Here is a 27,597-nt window from a genome sequence, read left to right as displayed (position 1 = left end):
TACTCCATATCTGAAATATTATTTTTGATTAGTTTTAGTAAAACTATATAACTAGATAGCATTGTGAATACTTACTGCATACTAATTCTATTTTAAAAATATTAAAACACAATGTACGTTGATTTGTCAGAGTAGATCAATATCACTCATATTTTTGAGAACAGATTTAAAAAAAAACACTTAAAAAAGTGGTTAAGCATATTTCAGCAGCAAGTAAACACCTCTGTTGTTTTACCGTTTTTGTTTTGTTTTGTTTCACATCTGATCATAAGTACTCCTCCCTCAAAAAAGTGATTCAGAAGATACCGGTTAAAATAAATGACCAACACGAATGCTTTGTGTACATATACCCTAAGAAGAACATACCACTCGATCTAGCATTTGACTCGTTGGGTGACGAGGAATTTCAATGCCTGCTATTTGTCACGATGGAGCCTGTCGGATGATGATTCCTTTTACTAGTGTAGCCTTCCAAACATATTTCATCACACCATGTGCATGGGAGTTCTTTGGGCGGGTATGTTGCATCTGGTCGCCCCCTCTCTGTTCCGCTCGCTTCCTTTCTCGCCCTCTGGCTCTCTCCCCCCGCCCCCACCTCCAGCCCCCTCTCCCTCGCTGGGCTCATGCTCCCCCCACCCCCTCCAGCTGGCGTCGGGTGCTGCGCAGCTCCCAGACCTGGAGGACCTGCTCCGTCAGCTGGGGCCCCCTGCAGACGGCTGCTGCCCTCTCCCTCACCACTAGGACTTGCCACTGTGCGCGGAATGGCAGCCGCGGCAGCATCCGCGCCAGCGGCGGTGGCGGCGGCAGCCAGGGCCACCACGGACGCTATTGTTCCCTGGTGTTAAAAGAGCTTTCCCTCCTTTTCGTGGGAAACGAACAATAGCAGGGCAGAGCTCTGCCTTCTGTACTCCTTGGGAAGACACTCGGAGGGCGCAGAAAAATTCCCTGCCGTCCGTGTTCGGGATCCGGACCCTGGAGCGGCCGCGAGCGGCATGGGGCTGCGAACGAGGCGCTTTGCGTCCCGGGGCCCGGGAGCCGCGGGCCGGTGCCAGGGCGCCCGGCAGCTGCTCCCGCCGCCGCCGCTGCTGCTGCTGCTGTGCCTGGGCGCCTGCGGGGCTGCGGCGCCGGGCGAGGCGGACGCACCCACCCTCTATCTGTGGAAGACTGGTAAGTGGGACGGAGTTCCCCTTCTCCCCATCTTCACATCTGGGTCCACACAGCAAACTGCCGGGCTTCAGGAGGGCCCCTGTGCTGTGGATGTTCCGGGAGTGCTGGGCTCCTAAGATAAAAGTATGATCGGAGCAAGTAAATTGGGTCATGTCCGATGCTATTTGGAAAGAGAAACCTAACAACTAGGAGGCATTAGTGAGCCCCTGGAATGCGCTCTCTCTCGCAGCTCTGCAGTTAATAAGGGCAACCAGCGCTGCACTTTCTCGATGAAGTGCAGTATTTTTAACCTCTGGGTTCTCATTCTGCTATGAATTTCTTAAATCTATTTCTAGCAAAGAGCCGGCAGACAGTTTAGCCCCGGTCTCTACTCTGTCTTGAGGCAAACTGTTTGCTCAGTGCCATGATGCAGACGGTTATAGGATTGAATTTGCCAAGTATAGCTTTGTGATTTGTGGGACACGTGGAAACAAGCCAAACAAGGGCAGTTCTGACAGTTAACCCGCAGCCGGGGCTCCAATGAGCTCACGGAGACCAGGTGCAGCTCATTTCTTACCCAGTGAATTGCGGGATTTTTAAAGTGCACGATTGTTAGGATGTTTAAGGTTTAAACTTTTTCTATCTGGAGAATTCTTTTGCCTTGTTTTCAACCGACAAAAGCAGCAACGAATGACTTGTCCATCTGAACCTCCTGGGTAAGTGCTGACTAGAGGTCCTGGTAGGGCAGTGACAGGCAGGAAAACAATAGAGTGAGGGATGACTACCCCCTCTCCAGCTGCTCCTTCCTTCTCCAAAGGACACTGAGGATTCCTTAGCGGACTTGAAACCTGTGATGCTTATCAGAGTGAAGTGAGAAACACTGTGCTTATTGCATAAGGCTAGGGATCAATGTTTGGCAATGCCTAAGTATTAAGAGAAGGATGCAGTAGAGAGGAGGGAGAGAATGTATGTTTTCATCATGGGATTGCAAACAAGTTACTTCAGTGGTCTGTAGCCCTTTGCTACACAGATCAGTCTGCTCTTACAATGATACCGAATTTTTAAAGAAGTTGCATCTATCCAATCCAACAACTTAGATTGAACAGAAATGAATTTAAAGCTACATAACTTGCCTTACAATCTTGGATGAAACACACACACACACACACACACACACACACACACACACACACGTTTTTAGAAAAGCCATTTGGATTAGTGTTAGCCATTCTCCTTAACACTTGCAGTTTACAGATTAGTTGATGAGTGGATGTAGATAAAATCACATTAATTAATTTCAATTTAAAACAAATAGTTGACGATCTCTAATTTAGCTAAAGCCATGGTTTTACTTTTCAGAAGCTCAGTCATAATAACAAACAATAACCGAACTATGATTTCCATTAAATGGTATTATTTGGATGCTTGGTAAGAGCTTGGACAAAATAGTACTTGGCTGGTTGAAATGTGTGCCATTAAAATAACAAGAGCCAAGAAGTTATTCAGATAGAAGAAGGGTCTAGGCAACATTCACGTGCAGGAACTGAGGTGCCAGTATATGTCAACATAAATGTCATGGTGGGAACACAAGCCAGTAAACAGTTTAAAATAATGGAAAGCTGTCAGGAGCAAGGATATGGAGACCTTGGTTCCAGCACCAGTTTCAGCTCTTGCTAGCTGTAGGAACGTTGGCAGTTTACTTTTGACCCTCAGTGTTTTCAGCTGCATATAAATATGATGATACCTTCTCTGACTATTCATAGTGTTATCCTAAGTTATGAAGAGCAAATGAGTGAGTGATGAGAAGTAATCTGTAAACTCCAAAGTTATGTTCATGTTCAGACATAAATAAGCTATATGAAGAGGATGGTAATGACATATTTTTAATGGTGACCCTTGGTTTGGTAAAAAAAAAACAAAAAACAAAAAACAAAAAAACAAACAAAAAAAAAACCTGAATGAAACTGGAGAACAAAATAATGACCTTTCTTGTTTTTGAGAGGGAAAGGAGACATTACCATATCTATAAAAGGAATAGGGAATATTTAAAGGGGAGGGATACATTGAAAATGAAAGTACTGAGATGACAGAATCATGAGTGTTTCTCACTTGATGAAAATGAAGACCCAGAAAGGGAATTGGGGGAGAAAATGAGGTGAGACAGTCCAGGATATCTATTCCATTGGGGAAAGGTTGGTCTTGGTATAGCAGATTATAGGGGGGGGGGGTCACATTCTTGGTGAGATCTCTGAAGTGATATAGTGAAAAGTACATAGAATGAGAAACTGGGATAGGCACTCTAACACTGTGTTCACCACGAACAAGCTATAGAACATTGGCAAAGTCATTTAGTGCCAAAGTCATTTGGTTCTTGGTTTCCTATTTTGTAATATTCATTAATTAGAAAAGATGATATCCAAGGGCCTTGTCAGCCTGAAATTGCTTTAAATGTATGTACATGTACATATACCATAAACACGCATATATTCACATATACACATAGTGTATTTACATGCATAGATATATACATGAGCATAGTATGTGAAGTTTATGACACATATACTATATATATTATATGAAAATTTAATGTAAGTTGTATATTAAATGAAAGTTATTGTCAACCCACAACAAAAATTTATTGATGACTCGCTGTGTGATTTTTATGAAGTCACTGTGGTAGTAGAAGCTATCTAGGCTATTGTCATCCCTACCTTCAAGAAACAGTTGAATAATACTGTACATATACAACAATTATATCATGGCACACCATACTTTAATGAAGCACTATGAGAGCAGAGAGGTTGTGTAGCTGATAAAGGGGGTCGTGGAGGCTTTCAAAGAAAAGCTAATGTTGATCTGGATTTTGAAGGACGAGCTAGATCTCTTACTCAGGGAGGAGTAGAAGCTCATTCCAAGCAGAGGAAAGAGAAAATAAAAACGACAGTCATGACAACATTCCTAGGTCTTGGAAGTACTGTATCTCAAGTCCAGGATGTTTGGTGGGAATGAATGGACTTAATGCCAGTGAGTTCAGTTGGGGGAAGAATGTAAGAAAACTTTAAAGTCATGGAAAACATATTAGAGCTTAACCTTTAAGCAGGTGGAAGCCATTGGAATCTTGAGCAAAGTATTGACTTATTCTTTGCCCAGAATGGAGAGAGAGAGGTTAAGAGGCTAAAAAGGGTCAGTAAAAGAGTGACTGAGAGGCAAAGGGGAGCAAAACAAAGATCATTGAAGATGTAGTGAAGGGTGAATAGGGGAGGACTGGGAGGTCACATTGTAGAATTCTAGCTGAGGTTTAGAGCACAGGGGTCACAGTGTCTGCCAAGGAAAGGAGAAACTAATGCTATTAAGATCTCTACCATGTCTGCACCCAGTTACTTGAGACAGAGAATATGAAAGAAGTAAGAGTAGGTTTCTTGGGGTTGGAGAAAAAGACTATCAGTTTAATTCTAGATATACTAAACTTGAGGTAGCAATAATCTATTAAGATGAATAGATTTATTGGGAAACAATGAAAGGGTGGGTAGTTTAGGAGAAAGAGTAAGGCTGATGTGTAGGCTCGCAACTCTATAAATATATGATATTTTAAGGTGTGGTTATTGTAGGGATCATTAAAAGAAGAAAAAAGTATTGAAAAGAGGGGCAAGAATATTATATAGAGAATGTTGGGATTTAGAGGGCTGATATTGGAGAAATACTAGTGAAAGAGCCCAAGAACCTGTGGTCAGAACAGGTCCAAGGAAAAATGGCAATAGTTACTAAATGGAAGAAGATATTTTATGAAGGGGATGGTGGCAAAAGGTATGAAAAAATCCTGAAAGGCTGGAAAGGGGTTAAGAAATATTTGAGAAAATATCAAGGAAACAGAGGAATTGGTAAGATAATTAGCAGTGTTTTGGGAAAGGACATTTTAAGTAGAGTGGTAGAGATATAAATTTGATTGAATAAAGATAGTGGAAAAGCTATATTAATAAAGTCAAATAATGAAGTGGTATTTAATTCTCTCTGCTATACTGTTTTTATTTTAACAGAGAAAACCCAAGAATATAAGCTATTAAAATATTCATTAAAATAAAAAGTTAAATGTTTCAACAGTATTTTATTTTATTTTATTTTTTCCATCGCCATTTATCCCATCTATGCCCTCTTCCACTTTCACCTAGCCCCTTCCCAATCTCCCAATCACCACATTGTTATCCATGTCCATGAGTCCTCTCTTTTTTTTAATCTTTTTTGCTCAATCCCTCCACCCTTCTCCCCCACCCCAAATTCCTGTTTTGCCTGGTAGTTAGGTTTGTTCATTAAATTCCACATATGAATGAAATCATATGGTACTTGTCTTTCTATGACTGGCTTATTTCACTTAGCATCATGTTCTCTAGGTCCATCCATGCTATTTCAAAAGGCAAATTTTTCCTTTTTATGGCAGAGTAGTATTCCATTGTGTACATGTACCACATATCTTTTGTCACAGTCATTTTAAAGGTAACTTTCAAATTGTCTTTATGAGAATAATTGAAAACATTAAACACTGAGGTAAAGCACTTATGTTATTGGGAGGTGAATACTTAGTTTTTCTGATAAGCTACTTCTTTCCTTTTTAATATTCTAGAATATGGAAATGTCTCAATAATAATTATGACTAATTCTATTCACCTGCAATTCCAAATTAGGAGTATCAATGCATGGAACAAAATGTGATTGACTTAACAAGAGTCAGGCAGAAAATAGAGAATACATTCAACCTCTATCAATTTTTGTCATAGAGATGTATTTTCAAAAAGGTGTTGAAGTGATTGAATTAACTGTTATAATAATGAAATTACATCGAAATTCAATAAATAGGTACATGCTAGCTGTTGCTCACAATTCAGGTGATGAGGGTATTTAAAGGTATCAGTTTCTCTCAAGGAAATTGTGTCTTACATTAAATTGCTTCTGAAATAGGTTCAGCCAATACAAGATAATACTATTAATGACAATCACTGTCTTTTACCTACTTGATTGTGCATAAAATAATTCCATGCTTCAGTGTAATGTAAAATAAGTGCTATCCTTTTCTTTCTTTCTTGTACTTCTACTAAGAAGTACTTCTAATATAAAGTGTTCTGCTTTATTCTTATGGAAAAATATCAGTCTTAATCTTACTATTCATTTAGGTCTTAGTAACATGAGGGTGGCATTTTCTTAATAATGTTTTGCACTTCAATTGTGCTTACAGTTCACCTTAATTTGGAATATGACACAGCTTGCTCATTAAATGAGGATAGGGATGGAGCAGAGTGGGAAGATTGTGGGCATCAATGTCAATTAATCCAGAGCAACATGGATAGAAATATACCCTTGTTACCTATAAAATTATTTCACCTCCTTGACTCTTTTCTTTTTAACTCCATTATGGGTAAGTAATATGTATTCCATAGAGGTTATCTGAGGATTAAATATGGTACCATGTAATGTCCTAGTACAGTGCTTGAAACATACTAGAACTCTAGTAAATGGTAGTTTCATTTTTGCTGTTATTCTGTTATAGAATGCACTGGCTACTTAATTTTATGACCTGGAGCAGGTCCAGTAATGTGCATTAGCTTTCTCTAAAGCATCAATTTTTGTAAATGCACTAGAAATGACAAATTGATACAGTCAGAGTGCTAGGTACTCCAGCACATTACAGGGGAGATGGTATGGTGGGAGGGAATGAACATGGGCTTCAGGATCAGACAAGCCTCTGTTCAAAACTTGCTTCTTCCTGATGGTCAAGTTACTGAAACTCTCTGACTTGGTTTCCTTACCCTGGGATGGTGCAGAAGTTCTGAAGTGAGAGGGCATTTGTGGCAATTTAATGGGTAGTAACTAGCAAGTATCTAGCGCAATGCCTTACATGTAGTAAACATTCAAAATGTTAGTTCTCTTCGCATTCTTTATCTTTTCATCCCCTAAAAATGACACAACCTATAGGAATTATACTGATCCAACACATTTATCTGTGTTCTCCAACTAAAGCACACCATGGAAAACAAAACAAGTCTGGAAAGAAGTTATTTTATTGTAGGCTTGTCTTTTTTCCCCCTTTGGCACATATGTATACAGCATGAACTGAGGACCATAAAAGTATTTTAAGCAGAAAATTCAGGCTGAATTATTTTATTAGAATTTTTTTATACTTGATTTTGTGTTGTGTCTCAGGGGATTTCTCAAGAATCTGACATTTCACATTCTTGTAATTGACATCGTTACATATGCCTTCCAAGTTAAATTATTTTGCAATAGAATTGTTTGTGGCTTGTGCGTTATCTTGATTTATTTGTTAGGTGTTTATTTAAATAAACTTAAAAATACTGCCTGGCCAGCTGGCTCAGTGATTGAGCATAGACCTATGAACCATGAGGTTGCTGTTTGATTCTGGTCAGGGCACATGCCAGGGGGGTTTCAGGCTCCATCCCCAGTGGGGGGCGAGCAGGAGGCAGCAGATCAGTGATTCTCTCTCAGCATTGATGTTTCTATCTCTCTCTCTTCCTTCCTCTCTGAAGTTAATAAAAAAATACATGTTTTAAATATTACCATTTATGTCTTGTTTTCCTACCCTTCTTTCTTAGCATACATAACACAGTTAGTGCTCAAAATTCATTAATTATTCGGATCAGAAAGTCAAATGTTCAGGTGGCTTTCTGAAGCTGTAATATCTCAATGGTTTGTGGTAACTCAGGTCACTCCTCATGTATACTGTAGGTAGCTCTCTGGTTTGGAAAACGATGGAAGCCTCAGCCAGGACTGATGTTAGGAGTGCTATAGAGCAGCACACACCCTGACTTTTTCTAGGGATTGTTGCTATATAGAAACTGGCTTGACGTTGGTGGGGTGAGATGCTGACATTCTGATTAGGGTGCTGGGGAAGCGTGATGTGCTTTGGAACCTTTTAGGAGGCCATGAAGCCTCTCAGCCTTCATGTGACATACGTTGGAATGGTGACCCTGTGCAGCGGGATCTCTGTGGGAAGGGGAGGGTGGGGGCCTCGCAGTCTAACAGATATTTGGAGCAGGCTCCCTTGGAATTAATATAAAGGCTCTTTAGAGTGGTCCTTAACAAAGACGCATTGAGGAAGAAGCATTCGGTAAAATATAGCTTTCCTATCACAAGGACATCACAGAGTATGAGGTAGAGGTGCTAACGAGTCTTAAGGTAGAGATTTTTTCTAACCTTTTTCAGCAGAGTTTTACTCTAGATAATTTTAGAATACATTAAAATGATGAATGATAAAGGAAGTTGCATTTAATCTCCAGGTACCCAAGCAAAAAGAAAAGTAATATTTAGAGGAAATGATATTACAATTAAACACATTGGGAAGGAGTGGGGGAAGCATAATAGAAAGTATGTGAAATCATAATCTTTTTTTATCGCTCTTATTGTTCCCATATTATTATATTAATGTTATATCATGAGAAAATAAATGAAATAAGGGCTAAAGCACAAATGTGCTCCTTTCTATGGACAATAATTTTCAAATGACACATGTAATAGAGTAATGTTCAGGGGGCTTTAGGCCCCAGGAGACATCATAGAGATGGGCCACGTGGAGCAAAATCAGTAAATTTAGGAGAAGCTATGCATGACTGCTAAAACCTGGGGGGAAAGTGAGACATTGTAAGAGAGCAAGAAAACAAGGAGTGAAAAGATAAAACAGGTATCACCTTCATTCTTTAAAAATTATATTTAAAGTCATGGTTTATGATAGGGTTCACTCTAATGTACATTTTATGGCTTGGACAAACATATAATGACATGTATCCACCATTAAGTATCATACAGAGTAGTTTCACTGACCTAAAAAGCCTCTGTGCTTCACCTGTTCATCCCTCCATCTCTCTCCCTTGACCGGAATTGAACCTGGGACCCTTGAGTCCGCAGGCCAACGCTCTATCCACTGAGCCAAACTGGTCAGGGCTTAAGTTTTCTTCATGCCTTTTATTGGCTTGATAGCTCATTGCTTTTAATTACTGAATCATATTTCATTGTATTGATGTAGCACAATTTATCCATTGACCTGTTGAAGGACATCTTGATGTTTCCAAGTTTTAGAAATTATGAATAAAGCTGCTATGAACATCCATATGCAGGTTTTCAACTCCATTGGGTAAATACCCAGGGGCATGGCCACTGGATCATATGGGAAGAGTATGCTTAGTTTTGTAAGGAACTACCAAACTGTCTTCCAAAGTGGAGGTATCATTTTGTATTCCAGCCAGCAACGAGTGAAAGTTCCTGTTGCTCCACATTCTCACCAGTGTTGTCAGTGTTTTGAATTTTAGTTATTTTAATAAGTGTGTGTTGTTGTTTCAGTTTGCTATTCCCTAATGACATAAGATGTTGAGCATCATCTTTTCATCTGATTACTTGTCATTTGTGTATCTTCTCTGATGATACGCGTTCTTATTAAACTAGGAAGAAGAGTAGCATGAGCAGGTGGAATTCATGTGATAGTTCAGAGTCTCAGTCCACTGTGATGCACCTGTTGTACTTCTTGCCCTGATGATAGGAACTACACTAAAAACAATTATTTTATAAAGAGAAGACACACATGGAAGTGAAGTAAAGCATAAACGGAGTTGGGCCTAAACTTGTCTAGTTTGTTTCACCTTTAGGGGAACACATTTGGATAGAGTTTGGGAGTAATGAACGATCCCTTGAAATGAAAGAAAATGGTTTACTATATTAAAGATTAAATTGAACTTGCAAACTTGTGAGATTTTCAAGTGCACAACACATGTGCTGTATTGCCAGCTGACTGTGGTCTGGTTTGTAAATCATGTAGTTGTATATGCACGCCTTCTTGCTCTTGCATGGAGGAAGCAATAGGCTGGTATAAGGTTGAGGAACAATATCCTCCTGAACTTCTGGGAAGCCGTGGAAGTCCACTGTCCTTAGCTGTTCTGGGAACTATCCTGATACTTAGATTGCTCCCATGGAGCTTCCCAAGGACACAAAGTGTGGAACACACCCAGAATGGTGGTGGTAGAACAGTGACTCAGAAGTAGATAGTTTGTGTGTGTACATAGGGGTAGAAATACAAGATAGTATTGAAGTAGCTAACCTAGAACTATAGAGAAAACTTGATGGAAAATTATTTTTCCCAAGTGAATGTATGAGGCACAGGCATTGACTATATAATTGGAATAATTTAACTTATGGTATATGGCCAATGCAGGGCTTTCAAATTGTGCACTTATTCTGGATTAAAAGTTATCTCTTGGATTATAATAGCAGAAGCAATAACAAGATATTCTGAGTATCGTAGATGGATATATTTACAAGTAGTAATATGTCTACTAAAGAATGGCATCAGAACACAGATAGTGCCTATTTGGGTTGCACTATTTAAATAGTATTTTTGTTTTCTCTACTAAAATCAGAGAGTGCAACTGTAAGTGGCAGAGGGGTCCATTGTATTCAGGTACTTCTCCTTGACAATGAAAGTGATTAGTTGTAAAGAATTGAACCCATATCCCGAAATGAAAGAAGCACTGATTACCACGTAGTTAAATAAATATGTATTTGTGCACATTTGTATGTGCGTAATAAATAAAATTAGATGTTCAAGAATAAACTTTTGAGCCAGACAGACATGAATATTGACTTAATTTTGTAATTTATTAAGAGTAAGGTCTGTAATTTTCCTGTGTCTCTTATTCTTCAACCATACCATAGGTACAGTATCAATATCTACCTGTCCAGGTTATTTTATAGATAACTTGAGATAAAAACATAGGCCACTTAGATGGTGCCTGGCACATGTCAGTGCTCAGTGTTATCTCTTACTTATTGTGATCCTGGTGTGAGCTTAAGTGCCTCCTCCACAGAGTTTGTCTCCTGCATCTGTCTGCATTCTTTCCTTCTTTCTGATTCTTCTTTTTTGAAGCTGCACATGTATCTCAAACTTCTCTTCCTCTACCTGCTCTAAGAGCACAGTTGCACAGCCCTCAGCTTTGCTGTTATCAGAGTTATTCAAAGTATAGTTTTAAAACACAGAGACAGTTTGCCTTAGTGTTTTATTTTTACGTGTAATCATGCATATTGTTGCCATATAGGAAATACTGGAGGTGTGGCTTTTTAAGTGGGACTGTGCATTCCAAATTCCTTTGTGTGGAAACACTTAATAATATTCTTGGCAAGACTTTTGTGGTCTGTGATGCTTTGAATGAAAGGGTATAGGAAATCATTTCAGAGAGGAAGGGAGAGAGAGAGAGAGAGAGAGAGAGAGAGAGAGAGAGAGAGAGAGAGAGAGAGAGAGAGAGAACATTAATGATGAGAGAGAATCATTGATTGGCTGCTTCCTGCATGCCCCCTACTGGGAATCGAGCTCACAACCTGGGCATGTGCCCTTGACCAGAATCAAACCCAGGACTTTCAGTCTGCAGGCCGATGTTCTATCCACTGAGCCAGATTGGCTAGGGCTATAGTGGTGATTTTTAAAAATATGTGCAATTATGAATACTTTTCAGCAAAATATTAATTATAAAAGAATTTATGTGAAAATTCTATTTTAGAAAACTTTGTGCCAACCTTATGTTCATCAGGAACCTGCTTATGTAAAAGATCTTATTGTGGGAGATAAGATCTTTTACATGAGCCCTTACATGACCTCCCACTAACATAGCTTTTATTTTAAGATCCTTTTATGTCTATCCATTTTCCTGTGTTTGTCACTCTGGTGCCTGAGCAATGTCTTCAAACTGCAGTGTTGGCACAAATGTCCAAAAAGTACCTTTTATGTAAGAGCATCTGCCTGCTGCATATCAGTGACCATCATTTATATGAAATATTACTTATAAATATTTTACATTGATTATGATATCATTAAGGCAGGACTGGTAACAGACCTGGTGGAATAATATGGATTAGCTATTGTTTTTTAATGTGTGTTTTTAAATAATGTATATATTTTTTCTTATAAAAATGAAGTTCATTTAGAGCCATTGCATTGCACAACTTCAGGGACTCCAGCCATAGTTAGAATTAGGTGACCTTTTTCTTCATCAGCTGTTTAGATCAGGTTTGATTAAATAAATATTGCAGGCACTTAGTGCCTATTTTATGCCAAATTCTGTGCTTGGAACAAACATGAATATTACGTGGACCCAACCCTCCCAAGTCCACTATTGTGTAAATAAGTATTTCTTGTCAGCAAACTTTCTGTAAAAACAGACACACACACACACACACACACACTAAACAGAAGGGGTGGTTATCTTGCAGAAGGACACAGGAAAGGGAAGATTTCATAAAACACAAGGTTGAAAAATAGTTTACAAAATGGACAAAGGGAGAATTCCAGAATTCCAGACAAAGAGGAGCAATTGGGAAGAAATGAAATGGAACGCATGTCCAGGGACAGCAGGTTCTGAGGCATAAAAAGCTGGAAATGAGCTGGGGTGGAAAGAAGGGAGTGTGAGGACTACACAGAATCGACCATAATCAGGAGCCTGGCTTTAGTTTGCTGTTGTTCAACTCCTGGAATCCAGGAGCCCAAGTCTATTTGGACTGATACAGTATTACCAAGAATCAAAGAATATATTTGCAAATGTTAAGTCCTTTGTGAATTTATGAGTTTTAGAAAATTGTTAATTGTATAAATGAACTATTGTATTTCTCCTTACAAACTATGAGAGATGCTATCTTTAGGTAATACTAATTAAACATAGCTATTTCAATAGTGGAGCATCCTGTTGGGCTTTTATATATACGGGTGATTTAATACTGTATTTTTCCTCTATAATTTTGATTAGACCAGTGTTGGAATGAATAAGCCTCAAATCTGTGTGGTGTTTCTCTGGTGACAGAGATATAAATGAGTGATGAGGACCAGGCATGGTGTAACAGCTGGTTGTACTAACTTGTCTGTGTGGACTTCGCTAATTAAAGAGTCAACACCACTCATTTACCATGCTGAGGGTGTATTATTTGCCATCATTTAGAGATGGGGTCCAATTGAAAAAAAATCTCACAAAAAACAACATTGTTGACCAAATACAGTATCTGGTGAGCCCAAGCAAGATTAGTGGGTACTTACTAGTCTACAACCTTTACCTTTGGCAATCATATCAGGTATTTATAAATTTGAAGCTTAAATATATAGGGCAGAAAAGATATTTAAAAGATACTTTTTTGAGTTTTAGAGAATGACTCCATGAGGATATACAGAACACCAAAATCAAATTAAAGTGCCTGAACAGTCCTATTGTCAGCCAACAACAACATTTCCCTCCACTTCTCTACATGCTGTGCTTCATTAGTTTTCATTAGTTGACGGGCCCTGTGGAATGAAAGGAGCTCGCAGGAGCAAGGCATCTGCGGCCTTGAGCTGGCATGTGTAATCACAGAAATGCAGCGAAGATCATAGGGTCCAATCATTCTGTAACACAGCTTCTTCTGACAGCTTGCAGCGGTGACTCCACACCTCTAATGGGAGAGTTATCAAAATGGATTGCGATTTATGGAATCTAATAATTCACAAGGAAAGCTTTGACGGCTGCCGAGAGAAATTTCTCTTCCTGTCTCTTACTGCAAGATTTAGTGTAACTTCTTTAGTTCCCTTGACTTGTTTTATAAGACCACTGGCGTTGAGCTGCTTCAGCTGGGAAAGTGCCACAGGAAGAGAATAAATATTATAGAGCAGACAAAGTGGTCTTTCAACCTTGGTAGATCGGGTGCTGCCTCACCGTGAACACCGTGATGCTCCAAAGGATAATGAAAGTTTCAGAGCTTTCAAGTTAATTCTCCTCAAAGTTATTCTGTATCTTGAGAAAATCATCTAAAGGCTAAGTTAATTTGATTATTTAATGAACATGTAAAAATTAGAGGAACAAGATGATTGTGCCATGTCATTCTATATAAGATGAATCTGCTTTTTTGGCCATATGCAGAATATTGGAATTGATGTCACAGATCCAGTTTTTAACTGCTTTTCGGATATAATTTAGATTCCATGCAGTTTACCTGTTTAAAGAGTAAAGTTTGATGGCTTTTAGTATATTCACACAATTGTGTGTCCCTGATAACAATCAGTTTTAGAACATTTTGATTGCTTTAGAAAGAAATCCTGCACCCCTTAGCTCTCACCCCATTCCTCCCTGTCAGCTCAGTACTAGGTAAATACTAATCTATAGATTAGCCTGTTCTGGACTTTTCATATCAAAGGATAGGCTGTATGTGGTCTCTCGTGACGAGTCTTTTACATAGTCGAGTTTCATCCACGTTGTAGCATGTATCAGTACCCCATTTCTTTTTAGTACTGAATAATATTCCATTGTATAGATAGACCACATTTTATTTATCCACTCATCAGTTGATGAGCATTTGAGTTGTTTCCATTTTTTGGTTATAATGCTCCTATGAACATTTGTATACAAATGTTTGTATATTTTAACCTCTCTTTTGCTAGGTCTTATGGTAACTATGTTTAATCTTAAGGAAATGCCAGGATTTTAAGAAATCTTAAGGAATCTTAAGGAACTGCCAGACTATATGAGATTATGTTTTCTAGGAACTTCAGTGGCATAGCTGTCATTTGAGAAAATACATTAAAGATCCAATAAAGATATGTAATTAGAAAGTAAGTAGTAGAAAAATAGCAAAGTGCTTTAGGGGACCTAGTAAGAATAAAAGTACATTTAGAAGGAAAATCTGAAGTAACCATAAGCACACTTGATAGGATGCCTAGAAGAAACTCCTTTTGGGTTTTTTATCTGATCATATAGTGAAGGCTTCAATAAAGAAAAAGAATGTAGGTGGGATGAGTATACTGTGATGACTTAAACCAAGAGAGGATGATTTAATAACATGTATTTAAAATGCAGACTGTTGAATCTCAAAGGGAAGGCGGGTGGGGATGATTGGGAAGATATCAACCAAAGAACTTGTATGTATAGATGCATAACCCCTGGACACAGGCAATAGTGTGGTGAAGGCCAGGGGCAGGATGCGAGTGTGGGCTAGAAGGGGTCAATGGGGAAGAAAAGGGGACATCTGTAATTCTTTCAACAAAAAAGATAACTTAAAAAAATAAAATGCACAGAGAAATCTAAGTGAAACTAATGAAAAATTTTAAATGTCAGTGCATTTTAGAAGTTGCCATTTGGTTTTTACAGCTTAGTGAGTATATTAACAATACCTGCTAGAGTTCTCTTGGTACTCCACAATTCCCCAAGCACACATCCTCTTTCACTAGGTTCTCACAATTTCCTCATTCATGTAGGGCGGGAAGTAATGCTTTTCTCCTCTAATGAAAGAGTAAACCTGGGTACCTGAGGTCAGTTGATTTGACCTAAGCCGCACTTTACTATAAGACTAGCAGTCAGGGCAATGTTTTTGGTTTCCTTTTTGCTACAGCACACACAAAAATAATAATTTTATACAAAGCACTTGGAAACATACTTCTAGTATTTTTATACTAGAGGAAATAATCTTCACTGTGTAAAGGGTAAGCTCAAAATATTTAAATGAACATAATATGGTATAAATAATAGGCAATAATAGAAATTTAGGTTTACTACTTTTAGACAAGCATAGGGAAATATGGAAAATGATAACAGATTTGTGTTTTAACTGTTCAGTATCTTAACTGTGCATTTTACAATGTTCTTGAGATTTTAACATTTATTTTCAGAACTATCTTCAATTTGTTACATAGAATAATAATATATTTAATCTAAACAGTTAATTGTCATGTAATAAATAGAAACATATGCTCATATTTTTTTCGTGATGCAATGAATCTTAACATAGAAAATTATAAAGTGCTGCTTCCAGTCATAACGCAGTATTTAATTTCAGTATATTGATGTTACCATTGTTTTAAAACAATGTAATGTAGATTTAACCTGGATTTTCTTGACCGTTTAACACAGGAATTTATACTAGCCCCATAAAACAAGCATCCTAAATCCCACTTTACATTTCCCAAATACCCTACAGAGCTTCTTCTCTCTCTCCCTCCCATGGCATCTCACCTTCCACCATGAACACACTCTTACTCGTAATAATCTCCTTTACCTGTCTTATGTAGTCTCAGGTTTCATTCACTCTCTCATGAAAATTCTCTTTACTACTAAGCTTTTTCTTTTCTTTCTCTCTTACCTTCTATGTCTGACCATCTGTGTTGTGTTTGGATACAATATGCTTCCTACCTGTAATTTCAGGGAATCATTTTCCAAGTATCTAAACTGATAAAAGTTCATGAGTAGGAATATTATCGACAATAGAAATGCTAACTGTTGCAGTGTGCTGTACAGGGAGACTTGCATTCCAGCTGTAGTTTTCATTTTCTTTTCTTCCCTGAAAGAGACAAAGTGAAAACCTTGTTTACAGGCAGCCAAAATGTTCAGTGTAGACTGCTGTATGTGATACAGCTGTGAAATGGGCTAGAATTTATTATTGAAAGTGAAAGAACTAGTGTAAATTTATTCAAATGAAATCCCTTGCAAATACTACAGTAAATAGGCTTTGGAAACATTCTCATTCTGTCTCTTTAAACATGATTTTTCTCAAGATACTGCACATCTTTAGGAGATGTGATGAAAGAGATGAAAATTAGGATTGTCAGCATTCAGGGATTTATGTGGTAGGTTTCTCTTCCCAACAGTGTGATGGGATTTTATATTTGAATTCAGATCTATGCTTGTCTCTTTCTAAATATTGGAACAATATCAAAAGTTCCTCTTGACGAAGTAGATAACCAGCCACCTCTAAATGCATCATGAGCACATTCTAGAACTATTTTACTCTTTAAGTATATATTACATTTTACCCCAGATAGCATTTTACCCCCGAGGGAAAAGTTGGAGTATTCTCTCCATTTGAAGGTCTTTATAAAACTTTTGTACAATTCATGTCCTTTTTTTTAAGATGTGTGTGTGTGTGTGTGTGTGTGTGTGTCTATGTGTTTTGTGCAGCTGATAATTCTCTTGGCCATTGCACACAGGAAATTTGGTATCTTAATCAAAGTCTGCTTAATGGACAGAAGAGACATTACACACAAATCACCAAGTTTTAAAATATTATAAACCAATAAAATGTACTTAACACTAACATCATACTGCACATAATTTAATCTGTAGTTTATTGTGATGTGTAAATGCCTTCAGAAGGCCGATGTAATAGAACTGTGAGGAAGTTCTGCAAGAAATTTCTGGTTGGTAGCATGATTAATTAAGCCACATTGGAGGAGTCTTTTAGTTTTTCTCATGTAATTGTGTAGTTTCAGAGCATATTTAAAAGTATCAGTATTTTTCTGAATGACTCTCTACATTCAGGCATGAAATCATATCATTCTACTCATATCCATACCTTTGAGAGCTAATATCTTCAATGACTTTGCCTATATGTAAGTGTGTGTAGTGTTTATCTTATCTTTTTGCATAATATTAATGCAACTAGAATGGAAAGATAAAATTGAGATGAAGACAAAGTGTTTGATATTTTATTTTTCAAGCAAAGCTATTCTCCACCCTTCCCTGTTTTAATCTATTACAAACATATTAGTGATGTCAGCAGAAGGTGTGGTGCCCTCTGAGACTCTTTATTTACTGCCCAAACACTTTCCTGACCCCTGGGCTAGATCCTCTTCTGTGGGGAAATATAGACACATGGGTCTGGTCCCCTGGTCACTGACAAGCTCCTATCTTTGAAGGCGACGAAGATCGATAGCCATAAATCAGTGTAATTGGGGCTATGGAAGAGGCACGTGTGAAGTGCTCTAAGGACACTGAAGAGGGAGTGATCAATTCATCCAGGCTGGGAAAGGGCAAGGACCAGGAAAGGCCTGCCAGAAGTGTTGACAGTTATGTGCGGTTGAAAGCATGAGTGAGAATCTGGGAGATGAGAGAGACGACGGGATGCACATGGTAAAGACACGAAGGTGTGAATTAACAATCTAAATGGCTTTTACGTGCTGAAGAGCTCTGCCCCTACCCCTGAGCCCTACAGCAACTCCCTATGGGTATCCTCAGCAACCTCAGTGACCGTCAGTTACCTCTAGTTCTCCTCCTAAGCTTGGCAGCTTTGGGAAGCAGCCACAGTTTTCTACCTGGTTTCTACTTCCTGGTTTAATCTTCTTGTAATGCTTCCATGGGATTGTCTGCTCAACTCCAAATTCTGACTTTATTCCTGGTTGATTACTTTTCCAAGTACTTCAGTTTCATGTTATTAACCAAATGGTCAGTTCAGTTCAACTTCCTTGTCAAGCCCTCTGTTTCAGAACCCCAAACGTCACTCAGTATGAGCTCAGAAATACCAAACCACTACAATTGGATATTAGGTTCAACTTGCAGCAGAGTTACCTTGAACCTTATATCATACCATTTATGCTTTGGTACTTATGAGACCCATTTTGGGGCTGTACTGGTTAAATCAATTCAATTAAGGCCTACTCATGAGAAATGTGCTGTTAGTATCTCCATTAGACCCAGGAATTAAGCAAGTAATAGTTTATTGAAGTTTAAAAAATGTCTTAGCTAGGTCTTACTTGATATAATAATGCTTACTGTAATATTTAGCATAGTTAATTGTTATTGCTCCTCTTCACATAAAATATAATTTGAAGCATTCACAAGGCTGTGAAAATCTAATAAGTGGACTATGGTTTTCTTACATTAACAGGCAACTGCAGGAAGGGAGGGATAGTATGGGTGGTAAAATGTAGTGTCTTTTTTGAAGTTTCTGGTGCCTAAGCTATAGACAGCCGTCACTTTACGAGTGGAAGGTTACAGATTTAAAAATTGCCCTTTGTCAAGCAAGACTCAGCTCAAATACCACTCCCTCTGTGAATCTTGTGTGATCTTCCTTCTTGATTTGTGGTACCACTTTAATGACAATACTTGATATTTTTTGGGGGGCACCCATATGTATGTGATATGTGCCTCCACCGAAATCCTGTATCTTTCTCTTTTTTTAAAAATATATTTTATTGATTTTTTACAGAGAGGAAGGGAGAGAGATAGAGAGTTAGAAACATCGATGAGAGAGAAACATCGATCAGCTGCCTCCAGCACATCTCCCACTGGGGATGTGCCCGCAACCCAGGTACATGCCCTTGACCGGAATCGAACCCAGGACCCTTCAGTCCGCAGGCCGACGTTCTATCCACTGAGCCAAACCAGTTTTGGCTCTTTCTCTTTTTTTTTTTTTTTGTTACTTTAGTGAATCTAATGTGAACTCCTTCAGGCAGGGGCTATCTTAGTCATCTTTGTTCCTCAACATCTATGATATACTAAATGTCAGTACATGGTTGATAAGTAAATACATTACTGAACCATATTTTAGATTACATAATTTGATATCACATGTTATTTTACTTCATAACATTCATGATAATTTTCTTAAATATTCTTAAAAAATTTGATAACCTTTAAAGGAGTATATTTTCTATTATGTAATACTAGAGGCCTGGTGCATGAAGTTCATGCATGGGGGGGTGTCCCTCAGCCCAGCCTACGCCCTCTCGCAGTCTGGGACCCCTCGCCCTTAACGCCCACCTGCTTGCTGCTCCTTGCTGCTTGGCTTGCTGCTCCTTCGCACTGCCACGGAAGAGGGAGAGGCTCCCGTGACCTCCGCTGCACTCGCCAGCCATGAGCCCAGCTTCAGGCTGAGCAACGCTCTCCCTGTGGGAGCACACTGACCATCAGGGGGCAGCGCCCGCATTGAGCATCTGTCCCCTGGTGGTCAGTGTGCATCATAGTGACAGGTCATTCTGGTTGTTCTGCCATAAGGATCACTTAGGCTTTTATTATATAGACTAGAGGCCTGGTGCACAAAATTTTGTGCACTCGGGTGCGGGGTCCCTCAGCCCAGCCTGTGCCCTCTCGCAGTCTGGGACCCCTCGGGGATGACCATCTGCTGGCTTAGGCCCGCTCCCTGGGGGGATTGGGCCTAAGCTGGCAATCAGACATCCCTCTGGTGGCCCGGAAGGCCTCGGGGGATGTTCACTTGTCAGTGGGGAGCAGGCCTAAGCTGCAGTCGGACATCCTAAGCGCTGCTAAGGCGGCGAGAGAGGCTCCCACCACCACCGCTGTACTGGCAGCCATCAGCCTGGCTTGTGGCTGGGCAGAACTCCCCCTATGGGAGCGCACTGACCACCAGGGGGCAGCTCCTGCATTGAGCGTCTGCCCTCTGGTGGTCAGTGTGTGTCATAGTGACCAGTCATTCCCAGTTGTTCTGCTGTTAGGGTCAGTTTTCATATTACCCTTTTATTATATAGGATATAGGCCTGGTGCATGGGTGGGGGCTGGCTGGTTTGCCCTGAAGGGTGTCCCGGATCAGGGTGGGGGTCCCTCTGGGATGCCTGGCCAGCCTGGGTGAGGGATGATGGGTGTTTGCAGCTGGTCACACCCCCTTCAGGGTGGGGGTCCCCACTGGGGTTCCTGGCTAGCCTGGGTGAGGGGCTGATGGCTGTTTGCAGCTAGCCACACCCCCTTCAGGGTGGGGGTCCCTACTGGGGTGCCTGGCCAGCCTGGGTGAGGGGCTGATGGCTTTTTGCAGGCTGGTCAGGCCCCCCTCCCCGGTGGGGACCCTCACCCCATGGAGGTTTAGCCAGCCTGGGTGAGGGGCTGATGGCTGTTTTCAGGCTGGCCACACCCCCTTTAGGGTGGAGGTCCCCACTGGGGTGCCTGGCCAGCTTGGGTGAGGGGCTGATGGCTGTTTTCAGGCTGGCCACACCCCCTTTAGGGTGGAGGTCCCCACTGGGGTGCCTGGCCAGTCTGGGTGAGGGGCTGAAGGCCTTTTTCAGGCTGGCCACACCCCCTTTAGGGTGGAGGTCCCCACTGGGGTGCCTGGCCAGTCTGGGTGAGGGGCTGAAGGCCTTTTTCAGGCTGGCCAAGCCCCCCGACGACAGAAGCCCCCAGCCATTCCTTTTTTTCTTTTTTCTTTTTATTCTGGGATTTATTTACCTTCTATACTTGAAACTTTGTAGCCTTGAGAGGAGCTCAGAGCCGGCCAGGGTGGGCGGGAGGGAAGCTTGCCTTCCTCCATCGCCAGGATCAATGAAAGCCTCCTGCTAACTCCAGCTCCATGGCTGCTGGCCGCCATCTTGGTTGGGTTAATTTGCATATAGTCGCTCTGATGGGCTGGTGGGCGTGGCTTAAGGTGTAGCAAAGGTACAGTCAATTTGCATGTTTGTCTTTTGTCTTTTATTACTGTAGATTGGCCATTCAGGTTGTTTCTATCTTTTTTTTATTATGGGAAAGTTGCTGTAACTGTGTTGTAAGTATATCTTTTTGCACATTTCTAAATGTTTTTTAATGATGCAGTTATTCATTTTTAAGATGGTTGACACAGATTGTTAAATTATTATACCTATTAGAAGGGAATGAAGGTGCACATTCCACATGACCAAAACTGGGCATAAAGGTTTAAAAAATTTTGCCAATATGACAAATCTCAAGTCTTCTATCTCAGTATTATTACTTTTAAGTTAAAATTTTTAAATATGATTAAAAATATATTTTTCCATTTGTTGTATTTTTTTTCGTGGTTGTTTGGTTTAATTAACTTTTTTTTGTCTCTTTTAAACTACTCTATAGAGGAGGGTGGAGCTGGGGCCTGGAGGTGCCCAGTTTGGCATCATCACAATAGCTCAGCAGGAGAATGTGTGTGGATAGAAGAGTGGGGAGCAGTGAGGGGCCCTCTGGGTACTTGCGACTGAAGAATAGTGGGTGGCATGTAGAAGATAGGCATGGGGTGGATATCAACAGTGCACTGACAGTGTTTGATTTATTGGCTATCATTCATTTTGGCATCACTTAATTTAGAATTATTGATCCTAGTTGTGAAATGGGAAAAAAAGTTAGCTCTGAAATGCAAAAGATACACGTAGGGAACACAGTTTTTACCAAAATGCTTCAGAGTACAAAGGCAGCCTTGCAGAAGACTAGCCCCCCTCCCCCCCCTTTTTTTTGGCAAGGACAAAGAAATGAATTCAGGCTTAGGTATTATAATTGTAGCAAAATATCCATTGATTTAAAACTTGTGTTAGGTGATTTTTTTTACAGGGAGTAAACTGCTCAGACCTATCCTTAGGTGTTTTAAATTTTTTCTTGATAAATAAAAAGCATACTGTAGTAATTTACAGTAATAAATTAATGCTGTAAATAATCCAGATTACATTTAAATAGTTTATTCAAAATAAGTTTGGCTTTGGCTGGGGCTAAAAATTGCAATATTTAATATTATTCCAGGTAGGTTTCCAGTTATATAAATACTCAAATGAAATGGACTATAAGATCAGTAACTTGTTTTATACTTTTATTTTCTTATTTTTCCATATCATCTATACATGAAAGAAAGCAGACTTTTGCTTGATTCAAAATATAGTAAATAATTATAGTCTCTCTTAATACACAGAATAAGTAGTATGAGGGAATACCTGTATCTTACTTTTTTCAGGCTGTTATCCTGACTAGTAGTTAATGCCAGTTTGAAATATTTATGCAAATAAGATACTGTTTAGATCTTTTCCAAACCCACTTCCACACAGTTCATAGTACCAGGCTGTGTCATGTGGCATCTACCCATATGGCCACAGCGAGTTACCATGTGTAATTTAGGAGGCCTGAAGGTATAGCAGACTCTATAGATTTTCCTTAGAAAAAATGCAAAAGATACACCTAGGGAACATGATTTTTACCAGAATTCCTCAGAGTACAAAGGCAACTAATAGTGGTCACTTGGGTACCATATCAACATAAAACCTTAAAACAAATTAAAAGCCCCTGGAAGGAAGCGAGTACGTAAGGGAGTGAGAATGAGAGCAAGAGTAAGAAAGACAGAGAAAGAGAGAGGCAGAGCGGAAGAGGGAGGAAAGAAGATTAATTGATTTCAGTCTATAAAAATAATCATGCTGCATCGAGTATTTTGTGCAGGTGAGGCATTATTCCAGAGGTCTTAGATACCAGTAGAGGAGAGACATAAAGTTCCAAGGCTATTGCATGGGGAAAAAAAATAGGAAGCTTAAGACACAAGTACTAGTACACAGCCAAGAAGAGGGTCCTTCGGGGCTGGCATCTGCATTCTCTTAGCTGCATACTCAACACCTCTCCACCAGCTCTCTGCTTACCGCCCAGGTCCCACCAGCCTTTCCTGCTTGTTTACCCTGACGTTCTGAACAACAGCAACCATTTCTGAACTCTGAGGACTAAAATTGAAGTCTCCTATTTATAAATCCTAATAAATTTCCTTTTAACCATTTCTTTGGGAAGATGAACTGAATAGTTCCCAAAGGTCTATGTTTTGTACAGTGAGTGTTTTAATTCCTGGTGCCTTACTTTCCATAAGGGAGGAAACTTGACCTGAAGTGGTAAATACTCAACACAATATACAGATGTTGTATTGTAGACTGGAAACCTTTAAGATTTTTTAAAATTCTGAAACCTATATAATTTTATTAACCAATGTCAACCCAATAAATCCAATAAAACGTGTTAAATTTAGGTTTGACATAACTTTTGAGATTAATTTAGGGCGTTATTTCAATTTAGATATACTTTAAAAATTGTTTTCCTGAAATAAAAAATGCATTTGTAGAATTTATTGCATAAATTGAAATTTAAACATAATTGAAAATAAATGCTTTTTAAAATGTGGGAGAGATGTTGAAAAATATTTCACTGGCAAAAATGCTTATGTTCCAAGTGACTTTATGAACATGAGCCCCTCATTATTAATTCTTAGGTCTTAGGCAATGATATAAAGCTCACTGGGAAATTAAGCAAGCTTAAATACGGCTACAGACCCCTTAGCAATGCTGCTTTTCCCTTCATACCATGGATTAGAAAAAGATTGACCTCAATTAAATCCATATATCATGTTGCCTGATACAAAAGAAGTGGGTTGAGTTGGGGGAGAAGGAAGTGGATTGTAGAAGAGAAGAGATTTCCACTTTCCTTTATATCTGGTCTGAAAGACACCACTAATGATCTTTAATTCCTGAGCAGAAGTTTGATATGGATATGATTCTAGGCCAAGAGGGGGCTATTCAATTTGGCTTAATAAGAAATTCTCAATTAAATTATTCAGGGAAACACTGAACTGTATGAGCTCGGAAGTACTGGCTATAATTTTTCAGGTTCTAAGTAAAATTGTTATGCATTTGTGTATTACATCCTTGATTTTTATATTTTTAAAAAAGTATAGAAAGTATACCTACGTATTTTTGACTTCACAAACTTCTCTTTTACCCACTGTATTTTACTGATTTTAATGGAAATGAAATACATTGTAACACAGGTAAATGAAAATATAACAAGGAAATCTTTATGCACTTGAAAATTCCTGTTTTATCCTATTCTCATATCAGGTTTTGAAAGTGGAACCTAAAATTCATTCTATAGTACTTCTGAAACTCTCCAAAATTTTAGATTATTTTACATTTGATTATCTGATCAACAGATTGAAAATACATTTACCTATTTGATTTTCATTTATTTCTGCTCTTGTCCTTAAAAAAAAATTGAAGAAAGGAATACATAAGGAAGCAGAAAAAAAATTGATATTAGAAGTCCAAGTCATGGTTAAAATTAAGCATGAATCTTTTCATTTTTTCTTATTCAGTTATTTAAAAAACTAGAGGCCTGGTGCATGACATTTTGCATGAGTAGGGTCCCTAGGCCTGGCCGGTGATCGGGGCCTTCCTTCATTCTACGCGAGCCCCTGGTGGTCAGCGCACGTCATAGCAAGCAATTGGTCTCCCAGTGGAACTCCCGCGGGGACAATTTGCATTTTAGGCTTTTGTATATATAGATAGTTCAAATGGGCTGTTTATAAATTTTTATATCTGACTTTTTAAATTTGAAAAGTATATGTAGCATTTCCACATAACTTTTTAAAAGCATATTCTTATTTAATGACTATATAATACCCAGTTTTGATCATCTTGTAATTTTTAATATTTGTTTTCTCATTTTTTATATTAAAACAAGTTATATTCAGAATTATTTCATTATAATATATTTCCTGAGCTTAGATTTCTAGAAGAAAAAATACTGTACCTTGTATTATTGTGATTTTTCAGTTCTTCAATTTTTGCTTATTTTGTAAGTCTAAATTTAATTACTATGAAAATCTTTCTGATTTACTAGTATTCCTCAAAGGCAGAATATTTTCAAGTTCACTTTATAGTTCATGTATGCCATAGCGCTCTTTGTCATGGCTTTGTTTTTACTTTACATATTAGAAGAATTATTTGCAAGTTTTTCTTTTATGGCCAATGGTTTTTCATTGTTAATTATGTTTAGTCTTGTTTATAAAGTAAGTATTAATTCAGCCATTAATTTTTGATGTCTTGAAACACTTCTTACTTCCTTAATCTCTTTTTTTATTCCTTCTTATTGTTTTCCCATCTCATCCTCTTAGCTTAATTTTTCCAGTGGTTGTCCTTTTCTGATTCACAGAGACTGTATAATTCTTTTATTCATTTGGAGATACCAAACGGATTTATATAATGTTTTTCCTGTTTCCTACGATAACATCAGACACACAACAAAGTCTTAATTTGATCCATGGGTATCTTACTTTGAAATCATGATGCTATGATGCATTGAAGGGATTGAAAAACAAAAACTCCCCAGGCCAAATCTTAACCACAGTCTGTTTTTGTACATAAAATTTTACTGCCACATGGCCACATCCAGTCCTTTACCCATTATCTCTGATTGCATCTGGGCCACAATGGAGAGGTGAATAGTCATGACAATGACTGTATGGACCAAAAAAAAACCACTCAACTATTTATTATCTGGCCCTTTACAGAAAATGTTTGCTGGCCTACAGTATAGTGGAAATTTTAAAATTTGTTAAATTTGTTTTGTTATGTTTACTTTGGCTGCCCACCCATTCCCACTCTCTAAGAGCTTTGAGGATTTCTTATTGGAATTACAGATTCCTCACTGGATAGTGTTGGGAGGTATTGCATTTACTCCATGGGCCAGATAAATAACTGTAGCTAGTCTATTCAGATATGCTACTCCTGGGATTTGTATTTGAGTATATGACTTTGTTGGTGAATCTTTTAGTATATTGTCACCACTATAAGCCTTGCTACAGGATAGAGTTGGGGGAGAGCAGAGATGGCCATAAACTCAGGATGATAGCATTTGGGAGTTAGGAGTCAGATTATTAAGGACTCCTATACCATGAAGAGTAGTTTGCAGTGGGCAGCCATCAAGAACTTCTCAGCAGGAAAATGACATTCAGATTTATGCTATAAGGCAGGCAGATCACTGCTGACTGTGGAAAAGCTCTGCTGTAAAATTGAAGAGCTTTTCCATTACCAGCAGAATGACCAGGTATGAGTCAGAATAATCCAAGCCAGGAAGGGTAGGAAAAAACGTCAGCCAAGCAATAATGATGGAGAAGTAATAGAGGGATGTGGAGGGAGTGAAAAGCAGTAACAGGTAAGATGGCAAGAGTGAACAGGAGAGGGGTAGACCATTCCAAGGGTTTTAGTCTGGGTGACTGTGTTTATGGAGGAAATGCACAGTGAAGAGTGGTTTTACTAGGAACGAATGGCTCACTTTCTAGACATACGGAGTTGAAGGTGTCTGAGGGTACTTAGGTAAAGTTATAAAATGGTAGACCTCCAGGAAACAAGAGTAAAATTAGGGAAAGCCTCTGGGGATAACACCAGGAAGTGCCCCAAAGTAGTGGGTAGGCAAGGAAGAGGAAGTAGCAAACACTAACAGGATGAGCCATCCAGCGAAAGGACATGATGCGTGGCACCGTTACTTTCTATGCTCCCCTCATTTCCTGTCAACTCTCTGTGGGTTTAGAAAGTAGAAATTATTTATATTTGCTTATATGAAAGAAAAAAATAACCTTTAGTATAAACATTTAAAATTTAAAGAACTAAAATACATAGGTAATGCCCTCCTTATTTCTAAAAATATTCTTAAAAGGAAGACAAGAGGAGATAGGTACCCAGGCTGCTGTAGTTTACCATGGAATTCACTCTATGAAACTTTGTTCTTATCAGCAGATAAAACCTCACCATGTAATGCATTTTGCAGAAACCCCTCAACTATCACAATCAACTCAACTTTGGGAAACTACAAATGTTTCCTAATCTTAACAGAGGGTAAACAAATTGGATCTTACCACTTACATATACTACAAAACTTCCAAGGAAAAGGAGAATATAGGCTGGGGTGGGGGGGAATAACATTTTTATCAGTACGAAAGAGAAGCAGTCCAATAAAATTTCCATAGTTATCTATAATAAGAGATAACCAATACCAATTGCCAAAGAAATTGGATGAAGGGCTCTGGGTGTTAATCAGAGCAGACCCAGCAGAGTTAGCTGCTGAGACACACAGACTTCAAGATTTTAGGCTGTCATCTCAAACTGTATTTATGTATTGACGAATCTGCATTCCACCAGGCCAATAAAGCACATGGTATTAAAGTTGTCCA

At 38.9% G+C, this 27,597-nt stretch overlaps 1 protein-coding gene across 1 annotated transcript in view; it reads left to right on the top strand.

The window, feature by feature from the left end:
- The first annotated feature begins 646 nt into the window (after positions 1-646).
- The window catches only part of THSD7A (thrombospondin type 1 domain containing 7A), a 316,639-nt gene continuing 289,688 nt past the window's right edge, over positions 647-27,597 (top strand). The window contains exon 1 of the mRNA XM_059712436.1: positions 647-1,167. Coding sequence (XP_059568419.1) covers positions 993-1,167 — 175 coding nt within the window. The 5' untranslated portion in view covers positions 647-992. The remainder of the gene's footprint in view (positions 1,168-27,597) is intronic.

Source organism: Myotis daubentonii, chromosome 10 (genome assembly GCF_963259705.1).
Source record: "Myotis daubentonii chromosome 10, mMyoDau2.1, whole genome shotgun sequence".
In the NCBI taxonomy this organism is placed as follows: Eukaryota; Metazoa; Chordata; class Mammalia; order Chiroptera; family Vespertilionidae; genus Myotis; species Myotis daubentonii.
The sequence above is the reverse complement of the archived record's forward strand: the minus strand, read 5'-3'. Positions and strand labels throughout refer to the sequence as shown.